Raw genomic sequence first — 14,650 nt, forward strand, 5'->3', positions numbered from 1 at the left:
AGGAAAGGCAGCATGGATAAAAGGGACAATTCAATCGACCTTCAGAGTTGCGCATGCATTAAGGAATATGTCCTTGTTGTATAACATTGCTTCCATCATATTGTATTTAGTTTTAATTGGCAAGGCAATCAGTCTCTTCATCAGTGCAGACCACAGAACTTTATAACCAGCCTGAGGGCAGACAGGGCTGTAACCCTCTCAATCCCACCTGCCTGTTCCTGCTGTTCCTGGAATAGAACAAGCTCACTGACCTGTTAGTATTGTAGCGCTTCGGGGTTCCGCTGCTGCATCAGGTCGGCCCCCCACCGTCGGGGGCTCGAACCCGGCGTCACTCAGCAGGGACCCAGCCTCTTGAGCCAAAGGGAAATCTCCCGTCAGCCCGGCGGCTGCGGGCCCTGCTATCCACAGGGAAGGGCGGCGACGTCACTGCGCTGGTAAGCCGTCTCTCGCAAGCAATGGAGGCCGTATGCGTTACAGTATTGCGGACTACATCTCTGGGCACCAATTACCTGCTTGAGCCGAAGGCCAGCTGCAGTCTCAGATTAAGAGTTGAGAATTAAATTGATACACATTGCTGTAATTACTGTACTATTAGGCTTTATTATTAAACATTGTTGTACCATTAGGAGCAAGAAGAATTCACCAATTCCAAGATAAGACTGAGGGTCATAACATCTTACCACATAATCAAAACATAAAAAACAACTAAACATCTATCAGCATTTGGTGGGACTTCACAATTTGACCATTCCCCGCAGATGTTTGATTTTTAAAAAGATCATCTGTAAAACAATAAAAGATTACCGGACAAGTGAAAAACAGACTCATTTGAGTATTAAAACTATAATTAATAATCAATGTGCAAACAACAGGATACTCTTTTTACCTTTACAGTGGAGCAGGTTGACATGCAACGTTACAGTAAAAAGAGAAAGAACAGCTCGGAAAGAAATCCCTTACGTTGTCATACTTGTAATGATTAAATTGACCTTTAATCAATATCCTTCTTATCGGCAAATCAAAATGTGACCAAGTGTAATAGAAATATTGTTATTGTACTGCTGCACGGTGCACAAAGGGATTTTACACAATGCAGGTCTGCCTGCAACCTCTCCTATTGCTGAAAGGCGCCGGGGTTAGTTTGAGTTGACCAGTTCTCACTTGGCGTAGTTAACAGTTCGTGCCGGGGAACAGTTCGTCCCCCCCGCCCCGACCCTATGTGCGCAATCACTACAAACCGCTGAACAAACAAATGAACGAACAAACACTTCGAAAGAGGCACAGGAATATTTAATGAACCCTGACTGCATGCTTCCAGCCACCTGGCATTCCAGTCTTCCTTCCGGTCAGCGCAACTACACGCGCCTTTGAACAGGAAGCTTCACCAAGCCTCTGTGACGGGGGTCAGCTTTCTTTGGCTGAAAAATATAGATCCTTTCACGGCAGCGCAAGGCATCCCCGGCCAGGGGGAAGAGCTTTAGGACCCAGTCAGGTCTGCGGCGCGAGCGGCGCCTTTTCCACTCTGCCAGACCGTGGTCTTTGCTTTGGGTTTCAATATCCGGCCGCGGCGTGTCTCTTGGAAGGAGCTCTAAAAACACCTCAGAACGCCCTTTTCCCAGGGCGTGTGCTCGCTGGTCCCAGGACAAAGACAGATGTGGATGGAATTTATTGTTTTGTCCTCGTCCTCGTCAAAGTCAGCTCAATGAAAATAATTCCGCGCAGGTGTTTGAAGACACAAAACCAGCCGCTCTCGCGGTGACTGACGTGTTAAACCCTGGCTTAGACGGAGAGAAAACCAGGAAGGGGAGAAGGAGGCGCCTGCAGTGCGCAGGGCCTTACTGGTAGGGTTCTCAGGTGGACGATGACAATGCCTGGGTCACACCACAGGGCAGGTGTGAAAACCAAATCCCAGCATCGCATTCAGTCATGAGGCATTCGAACACAGAAATTAGACGAGCTGGCATGCAGAGGAAAAGCTCACTGTTTGCAAACAGTATTTGACAGATTTGATCTGCCTGGGCAAGGTTAGGGCTTCTGAAACTACCCAGGGCAGCACCCACAGGGACAGTTCTCCCTTTTAACCTCAAACCTGACTGGCAGAACTACACTATGCAGTGTGGGATTCCCTCTGAAGTCACAGATAAATACAGACCAGCACAGACCTTATCAGCTCCCCCTGTCATGGAACAGCACTTAGACAATCCTTATAGTCCTTAACTCAATCAACCAGTATGTCAAGATTTGTCAAGACTCAGAGACTCCACTGTGTTGGAAGGCTGCACAGTCTGTGTCACCATTAACATTCTGTATTTGCACTGACCTGGGAAACACCCGTTATCTTTCTAAGTATAATACATTTGTTCTCTCCTCTCCTTGAATAAGCTACAGTGTGAAGGAAATATGAGAGTCGAGTGGGGAACCCGGGAGGTGCTGTGGACTGAATAATGGAAAGGGATCTCAGCTGTTGCAGCTCGGCACAGTGCAGCTGTGCAGGACCTCCTTCTGCAGTACAGAGACCTGGACCAAGGGACAGGAGTGGGACAAAGCAGGAATGAGCAATCCCATCAGCCAGCCTGCCTAGAAATGATCAGTACACCCCAAAAAGCACCCAGCCATGATGGCGAGTCACTCAGGTTTATGTCTGAGATGTTTAATCAGTATTCCACAGGTATGCTATTGGCTAAGGCCACAGAAATGAGCGTGTCATTCAATGTCTTTTTGTTGGCGGGTGGCAGTTTTCCCCACGGTGAAACCTCTGAGTCCTCTGTGGCTGTGGCGGCCCACGACGCAGTCCTGTGGCCGCTGGACACTATTCCACTTCAGAGCGCTTCCGAGTCGTGTCATAGGAGCGCACAACCTGAGACTGAGACACAGCGCCATGCTCCTCCTGAGAGAAGGCATAGCCATCTGAAAAGAGAGGGTGCGGAGACGTCAGCCACCATCGGCCTGCTTAAGGAGGAATAATGACATTTCCTATCTATTCAGAATAGCTGTGTGCTTTCTCCCCTCTCCTCTGTGTGAGCACTATTAACCCAAATCACCTGTGTCGCCTGTATAATCCGCAAGTGTGACTGCAAAGCTTTGTCTGTGCATGCTCGAACATGCTTTCTGGTGTGCTTTTGGAGAGAAAAGAGAGGATCTGAGCTCAGGACTGGCTCTAAGAAAACAATTGATTAACCCTCCCCACAAAAAACACAGCCTGGAAATCCAATCCCAAAGCATGCTGGAGCCCCTGTTTGTCTGCACACAGATCCCCTCTCTGAACAAGACCTTCTGAGGGCAGCTGGAGTATCTGGTGCTGAGCTGCTTCTTTCAGGCTGTTTGACACGTGTTATTCTGTGGCCAAAATAAACAAGAGGACAGGAGCAGAAAACCCCAGATCTCTGTTTTAAAACTGTTGCAAATTTCAGGGACTTTCACAAAACAAAGATAATACATAACTTTCACAGAAGGGAAGAAGTGACTCAGTGGAAACTCAAACTAATGATCAGACAAAACAAGTCCTCGTTTTAAGAAAAGTGCAAGAATATTATAATATGATACAACAGAAAATCTTTCCTTGTTGTAAACCTTGGGTGTGGAAGAAAAGCTATTTCGTACTAAATCCAAAAGGGCTATACTGTGCTACACAGAATTCCTAAGAACATAAGAAAGGTTACAAACAAGAGGAGGTAATTTGGCTCATTATGCCTCTATTCAATCTGTTAATCCCATCCAGCTGTTTATTGAAAGAAGCCAGGGTAGTGGCTGGGAAACATGTTCCATACTCCCACAACCCTTTGCATAAAGTGGTTCTTTGTTTAAATTCACTGCTCTGCAGTTTCAGGCTCCTGATAGCCCTTGGGTTCACTGTGTTGTTACCAAGCACACATGGTTGTTAAGTGTGGAGAGAAGGCATTAAAATGTGACCGTCAAAATAAAAAGCAAATCGATAGGTCACATCCAAACTGGATTTCAGCCTGCCAGGGCTCTGCGACTTACGTGACACAGTTTGCTGGACCGAGTTAGATCGAACGAGGCTGGAAGGTGTTTTCTTGAAGACTCGAGTCAGCAGATGGGCGCGCTCATTGAGGCTGCAGGAGAGAGGGAATGAAAGAAAGAGTGAGGTGGACAGGGAACGAGACAGGTAAGGTAAGAGAGTGAGTTAAAGTGAGAATTTGATACGGTTGGGATATCACAGATTGAACGAGTCTATAGGAGATGAAACTCAACCAAACTGCAGACCCAGTTTTAGGAAGAACATACTCACTAAGTTGCCTCTGAAGCCTAGTTTCATTGCAGGATTCAGCAGAATAATCGTCTAGTAAGTCAAAGCTTCAGACCAAATGGTTGACTTTGACGTGTCTGAAGGACAGGACAAGGTCTGTTCATTTGGCAAGAATTACATCCTGTCTGATGGACCTGCTGATCAAGGCCCAAAGAACGAGCCTCATGATTTAATAGTACCAGAAATCAAGTGAATCTATTGATCATGAGTCGATTGTCTAACCAAATTAAGGCAAGATATACTACACCTTTTAAGAATTGTCAAAAGATCAGTCTTAGTGTGTGAGCTGGACTTCACAGACCACCGATTTTTTTTTTGGCACCTCAGCAGTTTAGAAGTCTCGATTTTACAACTTAGTGTGCTTCACAGGAAAGATGCTTTCAAAACCCAAGCAGGATCTGGAAACCCCAGAAGTGCCACAGCAGCTGTTTGACTTGCAGGAGGGAATATATGAGCTCACTGGCTTTTTGAGGATTTCGAGTAGGAAGGAAAGAAGAGAGCCCACAGTGCGAGTGCCCTAGGGCATGATCTATACATGACTGGACTATTACTTTAAATTCTAACAAACCATGTGAACACTCACAGGAGTTCAAGTTATATAGCAATGACAGGGGTTGGGCTATACTGCATCTCATCTGTATGTGTTGCTGAATACCTCAATTTAAATATCCCGTTAGATTGCCAAAAAAGATTAAAATAAACAACAAATGAAAGGGGAAGAAGAGGAAGGAGTGTGGGTGAGTGCTGACCCCCTGGGTCAGACACAGCCCTGAGGAGCGCCTCTCCCTGCCCATAGACATGGGCTGCTGAACATCTGGCTCTGCAAATTCAAATCACGAGTCACCCAAACAAACAGAATAATTCAGGGCTGGTTGCAGAGGTCCTGCTGCCTCATTTGTATGACTAATTAAAAAAAGATGTGCAGCTCCATCAATTGACCCACTGGAGCTCTAATGAGCTCTGATTATTCTGGCACACAATGGAGGCCACTTTGGCCGGCAGTGTGAACTAACGAGCCTGTAATTGGCTGGTCACCATCTAATCAGGGCCAAAGTGACAAACGGGATTAAGTCAAGATGGAGGCGTGATATTAAACTGTCCCAGTGGATAAGAAGGAAATGCTGCAATTACTAGAAAAAGTCCTCAAGCCGAGCACTATTGCTACTGTTTGCAAATGTGCTGGCTTCCAGAGGAGAATGGCTCAAGAGTGATCAATTGAGTCCTCATATTAGGACATGTTAGGACTGTACATGCTGATGCAGCACTGTGCCTTACAATAGGCTCCAGAGCCATGGGTGAAGACCACGGTGGTGGGTGCTCAATCTGTGTATGAAGAACCAACTGGTTTGGACCCATATAAAAATAAATACAATGGATTCAAGTTCTCATAATCATGCAACTTTGAACGCAAAGTAGGTAGAGAAGTAGTATTAACTTCACCTGATTTCCCAATCTATGCTTATATGAGAAACTACACCTCTGTGATAAAGTCTGTTTTCATTGTTGTGTGTATAAGTATTGACTCAGGTTAATGAATACTTATGCCATCGACATAATTTAGTTTTGATTTTTTCTCTGCATTTTTTGCTGACATTTAACTTCTCTCAATTGGAAAAGTGTTCACTTTGAGCATTCAGGTTTAAGTTAAAAATCAACTGTAATTGAAGAAAATGGGGACATCATTGGAAGAAGGTGAAGATTTTTGCAAGACGCTGTAAGATATATGTATAAATAACGATACTGTTAATTGAATGAAACCACCCTGCTGTGGCTCTTCATGAGGAATCTGGGGTTCTGGCATGTGCTTTGGTCGTGTCCCCACAAAGTCAGTAACTCTTGACAAACAGGTCATTTTGAGGCATTCCCACAACAGAGATGGCTGTTTTATACTGCAAAGAGCTTCTTCTTTTGATGTGTCAAACATAGCTCACTTTAGCCAGTGTTTCCCAATGCATGTTTTGGAATAGTGAAAACAGAACAGGGTCAATGGAGGGAGACTAATACAGGAATGCGAACGTGAGTGTGCAGGGCTTGAGGAGACAGAGGGGGAGAAGTGTCTGCAGCTAATCCGCTGATTAATAAAACATTCACTTCAGCACCGACTTCACTCTTTCTCTGTCACTGCCCCGGCACATTCACAGCTCCGCTGACACCGAAGGCTTACCCCAGAATTATTCTTACTCACTTGTGTGAGTGCATGCTGCAGCAGTAGCTAGAATTCTTTTCAAATATTCTAGTTTAAAACAGTCACAATGCAGTGTTGGCTGTCATTGGCACAGAGAGCCGCATACAGCTTCCTCCCAGATATTATTACTCCTGTATTCTCCCAGAGATCCTCGATAGCAGAAAGCAGCAGGCACGACCCTTCTCTGTGAAGCAGAGAAGTCAAAGAATGAAGGATGGCCTCTTCTGTATGGTTTCTAATGCCAGCATTTTCAACCAAAAGATGGGAGCAGTTCTGTCCAACGAAAGGCAAAAGACTCATGCTGAGACAATCAATTAAGAGTGTGTTGTTAAGCAGTATTTGGCTTTGCTGTATAGCTCGTGATTGTTGCTGTGGCAGAGCAGTGTGGAGTTTGAGGGCACATTAAGGTGATTTGTTTTCAGCGGCACAAATAATACAATATCCCCTCGCTCAGGGAAGCAGAGCAGGGATGCTTTGTACACCTATTCTCACACAGACCTTAAAGCTGTTTCTTTACTCATACACAAACAGGCAGTGAGTCAGACAGTCTGGAGTTGTCCATTATGCCCCTGTGGGAGAAGACGGAGTGATACCCTGTGGGCTGTGAAGCAGAGGATGGCTGGGGAGCAGACGTATGTCCTCAGCACACTGATGCTCCCCCAGCGTATGACCCCACGGTGTGACAGACAGGGGAATTCTGCCCTCATTATGGCCAGGAACTCACAGGAGCAATAAAGAGCTGGCCCTGCTCGAGGGTCTGCTGGTGTTCCCTGCTCAGTGTTGTGATAGCTGCCAAGTCAATCTACCGAACAGCTCTTAAAGAACAGTCCCAGGGCAGGGCCTGAGCATCATAAAGGAAATAAATACACTTCAGTCTCACACCCTTTCTGTCCAGGGAGCCTTCATTGCATTCTGTTGTTGTTTTATAACTAGCCCATCACCGTTGAGACTAAATAAAACTGTACTGTGCTAGTTTTTGCAGGTAACTATTTTCCCCACACATGTATTCCACTGACTTTCCTTTACAACTGTTTTCAAGGATCTGTGTCCCATTTCACTTCCATCATGATTGCACTGTGCTTCTCTGTGCCTACACGGCAGTACCATTTATTCGAATGATTCATCATTTGAGAAGCATAACTATCATGAAGAAGGTCGACAGTGAACCCTGTTGCAGGTCTGCATGCATCAGCCCTTGATTGCAGAGGGTGGTCTGTTTAAACTATACTAACTACAACTTACTGAAATGCATTTGGAAATCCTGCGCCAAATGCATTTAAAAAGTATTTGTTCGTGCTGGTACTAGCTCCAACGTTCCAGGAGTATTTTTCTCTAATGCTCTACTTTTACCATCAACACAAGCTAATGTTCCAAAACTATGTTCAAGTGAAAAATAAAGCAACATTCATTTGATTTCCCTTTTCTACTTGTTAGATTTGTATCTTAATCTTTGACAACAAGTGGATTTTTTGCTCAAAAAGCTTTTTTAAATCCCCTCTTGTAAGCTCTCCAGCCAGCCGCTGCAGAAGGCAGGCGTGAGTGAACCCGCCGTCCTGGGAGGAATTAAACCCCGTGAGTGGCCCTTTCAGATCCCTGGAACTACATCAAACAGCACAAAAGGGATTAGGAGCGTTCAAAGGCTCCACTGCAATTAACTGGTCATTAGTACAGAGAGACTTAGGAGGGGCTCTGACGGACGTTTCTGAGTGAACAGGGGGCGAAGCTCGCAGTCCAGGCTGGCGGGGGAGCAGGACAGGAGGGCAAAGTCTCAGCCAAACTGTCTAAGGCTCCCTAATGGAGGATCAAAGGCTGCTGCCCACCGGCTGAATCGAGGTACACCCTTCTTCCCTCACCCCCCAACCTCTCCTGCTGCAGGATACAGAATGCTGCAGAGAGCTGCACCCCTTGTGCCTTCTTTAGCTGGTCAGGTAGAAGGGGCTTGTCTTCTGCCGTGTGGAGTAAAGGGAGAGTACCAAGCCAGACTCGTGTTCCCCCTGTTTCTCCACAGGGGCCTGGGCTGGACAGAGAGTGGGGAGGGGGTGGGTGCTGTGCTGGTCCTGTATCAGTGATGTGTGTACGGGTGCCATTTTCCCAGTCACTGTTACAGCGGCTGCTCTGAAACAGCTTTACTCCTGCCGTTAAGGGCTAACCCTGAAGAAGTGAGGGAGAAAACACTTCGACCCCAGCTGCAGCAGGACCTCGAAGGCGATCACATCAGGCCCATCAAGAAGATCTCACCAAACAGCAGTTTACTGTGTTTACAATGGCAAAGTAATTGGTGTAATTAGAAACAAATGGAGGTTGTTTATGTTCAGCCCACAGGCGGTCTCAGTGGAAATCAGCCTGTGTCACTAAGGCTGTGGCAGCTCGGCCAGACATTGGGGATCTGTGTAAACACACTCACACGTTCCTGGCCCCAGGAACACACACGGCACAACACTGATGGGGCTTGCAAACTTACAAATTTGCAGATGGTACACAAACAGAGAGGTTATAAACACTGTGGGAGCAACAGATGAAATACTAATTGACTATTCAGAGCTCGGCCAACCCCTGGCAAGTTAAGCATTGTGCAAACAAATGCAAGAGTATAGAGTAAATATAAGAGCAGCAGCACATAAGAAGAAGCCTATAAAAAGTATTGAAATTTATACCGTCTCTTTGTTGTCTTGTTCAGTGGGGAGGTGATAATAAAGGAGCTGCAACCAAGGCAAAAGTGCAGAATTTTAATCTGAAGGGGAGTCCTTATTGTATATGATTCAAATGATATCATGTCTTTGTGAGATTTTGTTTAGAATCTCTCATTTTTTGGTTGCACCAACACAAAAATGACAAGATCTTCCGGAAAGCAGTCAAATGATAGATAATTCCTGGTCCCAGAAGTCTGAGAAAGACAGGTTAATGGAAGTAAGGAACAGGTGAAGGTTTATTTACCTGTTCCTGTGCAGCCTACACACACTGACAAAGCTCCCTACTCGAACTTCTTAATAGAACGAGACCTCTTCAGTCTTGAATAGTGTTTACAAGGGGCGTTGACAGAAATATTCACAATTTTCAAGTTTGAAATAAAATGAATCAAAGGACCACGTTCAGAGCTCAGATGAGCGCATTCGGGTTTGAAAACACGGAGCACTTCTACAGTAAAAGAATCGTGGCACATATTGAAGCCGATTCTTTGAGTTCCTTCAAGACGAAGGAAGGGGGTGAAGAGGGTGATAAGACACTGTAAAGTGCTCACAGGTCTTCTGAGGTACACAGCACAACATAACGCAAGATAACGACAACACACCACCAACCACAGCACGACACAACCACAGAACCACAAGCTGTAGTGGATACGCTCGCTGCCGTCTTCTATCTGCTTCACAGATGGAGGACCACCCAGGGTACCTGGGACCAATTAGAAACAGGAGGAAAACAGCACTGTGCCAAGAGGGAGCTGGCGTGCGAGTGTGGGGGTCGGGGTTGGGGTGCGTTTCAGCCTGCGCTTCTTACGTGATCTCCACGCAAGCACGTCATCACTCAAGGCGTTCTGCGCGGAGGAATGTGGACGGAAAGAAAGAGATGGCAATGAGAAAGAAAAAAAAAAAGAAACCAAATACAAAGAACGATGTAATGGGTGGTGAAAAAAACAGCACTTCAACCTCCCAGGAGGGGTCAGAGTTCAAACCAGACACATCAAAAATCAACCAATACCTGTACCTCTCTTTCTGCCTCAGTCTCCCCCTTGTGTGTACATGCACTTTTTTATATTCTAGGAAACACTGCTCATTTTCCTGAAAATGTTCACAGAATATTAGTGCGATATCAGCGAGGCAGGGCACATGTAGGGCACATGTAGTAACTTTACGCATGTTTAGACTTAATGCAGCTAGGAAACACATTGACAGGCAGGCATACATGATTTGACTGCGGTCTGTGAAAAGATAAAAATAAAAGGAGGAAGTGAACATTTTTAAATCATGTCAAACTAATTTCAATCAACTTACGCCAATGTTTACTTCCAAAACATTTAAATTCCCCTTGAAAAGGCTTGTAATAGACTTTCCAATTAGGAAGAAAATAATTTTGGGTAAGCTTCCCTGGTTATGACAATATTTATACTGTTCCTTTAAGATAAACAATGTTTATTTATACTGTACTGTTTCTGTTTATACCTGTCCCAATTCATTTTAGAAAATGTAACTTTAATTTTTGAAGTTTGATTTCTGTACACATTTGTTAAGGCCTTACAAACTTTGGAAAATCAGGTCCTTAATTATTTACCCAAACTTGCAGAAGAGCTTGCCATAGGTTTGGGTCTCTGAATAAACAGGGCTGACACAAATTTGTTCAAATAATTTCCAGCAACTGTTCACAGATGTCTGAGGTTTTTAAGATGATCTGCAGAACACATACAGTTTCTCTAGCTGCAGTGTTGCTGTAAGTGACAAGAATAAAGCAGACAGTAGTACAAAACACGCCCTCTATAACAGCAGAATCAATAACCGTGAATCAGATATAGTAAGAATTATTTGAACTGACACATTTAATTTCAATTCAATTTAACACTTACTGTTAACACTTGTATTTTTTAAGATTTGTAATGTGATAAAGTGCAAAACTTTGAAACCTAAATCAACACCAATATAATTAAATAATTAAGAAAGGACTTCATTGGGGAGGCTGTAAAAGAATTGATGAGGGAGAAAATCTCGACTGCTTTCATCCAGTTGGCCTTGTTAGTTTAACATGGTCTTAATATGTTTTTAAGCGGTTTGAAAGATCAACACGGACAAGAGCACGGATGTGTGCCTCTTGCAGTGGGGGGTGAGGGGAGTGTTAGAGGTCACTGGCTACTGGCAGTGGCTGCCTGTGTGCCTGCATGCTCAGGGAGGGCCCAGCGATCCCAGCGGAAGTCCTGCAGTGCTGCTCTAACTAAAGAAAACACTGGTCTCTCCCCCAGCTGCTGCTTGTCTGCTCATGGACAGGAGCACCGGGGCAAAGGGCAGAGGGTCCCCAAGGCCTTGTGGACCGGGCGGAGAGATCCCTGAAGTCCCGACTGTGAGAGACAGGGCAACGCTACGCATGGACGGGTTTTTCCTCCATGCAGCCCCCCCCACCAAAAGGTTTATACTGCAAACGCCAAACCTACAGGCCGGAAACCTGCACCTTCCCGGGCTCCTTCTTGTTCGAAATACCGTAGGAAAGGTGCTGCTTACCCTGCCGTGGCAATTTAGGGTCAGGAGAACGAAAAAGAGACTTTCGTCCTGATAAACAAGCATCCCAGCGAGAGCAGTAGGATTAATGAATATCACTGAAAAGACCTGGACCTGGAATTTGCAGGCTACCTGAGCGGTATCAGTTCGTCTCAGTGTGTTCTAGTGGTATTCCAGTGTTGTTCCAGTCCCGCTAACAGCTAACAGGCTAACAGCAGTGGAGGTGATTCGCTCCTCTGCCTCATCAGACCCTTTAGTTTCCTCTTTAGGCCGTTCTCACGGTCAGGCTGATGGGAGGCGCAGTGGCAGTGGATAGCTGGTTGACCGTGTGATGACTTGGGCTAGTGGAAAATATGAAGAAGTCACTGGCCGGGATAAGAGGGCCTGTGTAAGACTTCATTCACTCAGTTTAGCATGCCCAGCATTGTTTCGCACCACGAAGGGAAAAGGGATACAGTGCGGGATGAGGGGAGTGTTAGAGGTCACTGCCTACTGGCAGCGTCTGTTTCCCCAAAAATACATCTACACCTTCTTGAATGTTTTAGAACAGAGGAATCACTTCAATGAAGCTATTTTTAGCTTTGTCTTTTGCCGGAGGAGAGTTTTTCCAGGTAATAGGTTCCTGCCTCCTGTAGACTATTGTCTTTACACATGTCTACAAGGACTCCTGACTCCACGGATGAACGGGTCACCATCTACACCGTCATCTCTAGGACTGCGCAGGCCGTTCCTCTGGCTCACCTGCGTCCGTTGGTGTCCCGAAGCACAGCTGCCCCTGGGTCCTGGGCTTGCGCCTCCAGCTCCTGCACCTCCTCCAGAAGGGACTTCCTGTACGTGTGCCTGCCCCTGCAGGCAACCAGAAGCCAGAGGTCAGAGTTCAGGGGTCACCCACAAAACATGTACGCAGGGGTACAACTTCTGTACAACTTCCACAAACCAACCCTTAGCCCCCAAAGAAGCCCACAGATTTCAGAGGGATTTGGTAGATCATGGAGGCAGGAAATATTTCCACTTAAAAAAAATAAAATTAGCAAGAACAACGTATTTTGTCCTGGAGCATAAGGCTTTGTAAGTGAATTTGAGAGTGAGCGAATTTCCTAGGTTCCCGTGAACATTAACCTGCGTATGTCAAGAAATGATAACAGTTCATAACAGTTTGTGCCGGGAAGCCGACAGACAGACCCTCCCAGGCTAGGACAGTGTGGATGTGGGATCGCTGCGTGGTCAGTCGGTCAGGACTCCTCCTGGGGGCAGGTACTCACGCTCTCCATGCCACATCTTTCAGCAGGCACGCCATGGGGACGAGGAGCAGCCCCAGCCAGAAGCTCCAGCACTTCATCACCATTCCAGCCTGCAGCACAGAGAAAGTGGGATGTACAGCAGTTTCCTGGGAGTCTCATACTCTGCACAAAAAAATGACTTTTTCAGTAAAGATGCTGCTCTTCCGACAAGGAAAATGATAAGAGTATCTTGCATTGCTGCCTGTTGGTTACAATCTCCAAAACTGCCGACACGTGAATATTATAAAATTTCAGTTCACATCGCAGAAAGACCTTTTTAAATGTCTGGCAGTGATTTGTAGAGGAGTCCGGGCGCTGGGTTTGTGGGAGGGGAGGGGTGGCTTGTGGAGGAGACTCAATGGAGCCAGGGTGTGGATGCAGTGTTCCTCATGAGGCAGGTGTCCTGGGATGTGGGGGCAGCTGGGAGATGTTAAATTACAGGCAGGCCTGGCACCACATCAAGAGGAGCTGATGTGCTCACACACTCACAGCAGAGCGGTGATACTACCTCCCACAGAGCAGTAGTGTTAATCCTTCACTGTACGCCTTTCTATTGGTCTATATGAGAGATTATTTTTTGTCCTGCTGTATGATTACCTAATCATTTGACAATGTATTTGTCTACCATAGAAAACTACAACAAAACTATATTTAGATACGTGCTTGGCCAAACCATTTTTAAAATTAAAGTAAGTACACTGTTATCAGACCACCCCATGATCTATCATATTGTATATCTCTCCATTCATTTGCAGCCTTTAAAGATTTTTTTTAAACTAAACAAAACAAATGAAAAAGAATCCCTCAATAGCATTACATTCCAAAATGTAATGTTAAGTGCACCAATAAATCTATTTTTACCAAAAGCAGACACCTGTCACAAACACGTCAACCAGGCCTCAACTCTTGAACACTGCTGTGCCTCTCGATTTCAAGCTGTAGAATTGTTCTTCTGCCACCCAGAGCATCAGAGAGCAGACTAGAAACATGGAGCTGAACTCCAAAGGTCGCCAACCAGCTCCCTCAGCTTTTGTGTGTCCTTGGTAATATCATGTGCTCAGTTAGAGTGCTGTTCCACCAGCTTAATCCTGGACTACTGGTGCAATCATGATTGCTACAGAAATGTGGGAAGAGAAGCCCATCCTTTCAACAAACAACCAAACTTGGAGATTAAAACAATTGATTTGTGTAACACCTGTTCATGAAGTACAGAAGATGCAGTCGTGCAGCAGTCTGTACTTACATTGGCTGGATATGTAATATGCATAAGGATATGCAAAATATGGAATGCGAGTTTAATATGCAGAATAAATTGTGAGCTGTAACAACACCTCCTGACAATTATATCTGTGTCAGTCAGAAACAATATTGCATCCACAAGCCTGCAGCCCCCATGGGTACCGATAATGAAAAGAATTGATCATTACTTTGTTTGCATGTATTATGCAGAAGGATATTTAGGAAGTACAAAGGATGGAAGTGAATTACTAAATGACGACCACTGCAGAAGAAAAGCATGATTTCTATAAATATATTTAATTAAAAAAAAATTTAAACATACTCTTGCGCCTGTTAGCCACTGTATTGCTCTGCCCCTACTCCTTCTATCAACACGATACTGCTCACTGCCCATAGGACAGCGACAATTGTTGCAATTGTTGTTTTTTTATAAAAAACAAAATCATAGGACACTGAAATCAACTGTCATAGGAAAAATGAA

General features: G+C 45.3%; 1 protein-coding gene across 5 annotated transcripts in view; it reads right to left on the bottom strand.

The window, feature by feature from the left end:
* Nucleotides 1–2,634: 2,634 nt before the first annotated feature.
* atp8a2 (ATPase phospholipid transporting 8A2) overlaps nucleotides 2,635–14,650 on the bottom strand; it is a 115,807-nt gene continuing 103,791 nt past the window's right edge. For all 5 annotated transcript variants that reach the window (XM_006628015.3, XM_015341594.2, XM_015341595.2 and 2 more), the window contains 4 exons: nucleotides 12,913–13,001; nucleotides 12,392–12,496; nucleotides 3,982–4,073; nucleotides 2,635–2,907 (listed from right to left, as the gene is read on the bottom strand). In XM_006628015.3, coding sequence (XP_006628078.2) covers nucleotides 2,810–2,907; nucleotides 3,982–4,073; nucleotides 12,392–12,496; nucleotides 12,913–13,001 — 384 coding nt within the window. In that variant the 3' untranslated portion in view covers nucleotides 2,635–2,809. The remainder of the gene's footprint in view (nucleotides 2,908–3,981; nucleotides 4,074–12,391; nucleotides 12,497–12,912; nucleotides 13,002–14,650) is intronic.

This window comes from Lepisosteus oculatus, chromosome 5, assembly GCF_040954835.1.
Source record: "Lepisosteus oculatus isolate fLepOcu1 chromosome 5, fLepOcu1.hap2, whole genome shotgun sequence".
Classification (NCBI taxonomy): domain Eukaryota; kingdom Metazoa; phylum Chordata; class Actinopteri; order Semionotiformes; family Lepisosteidae; genus Lepisosteus; species Lepisosteus oculatus.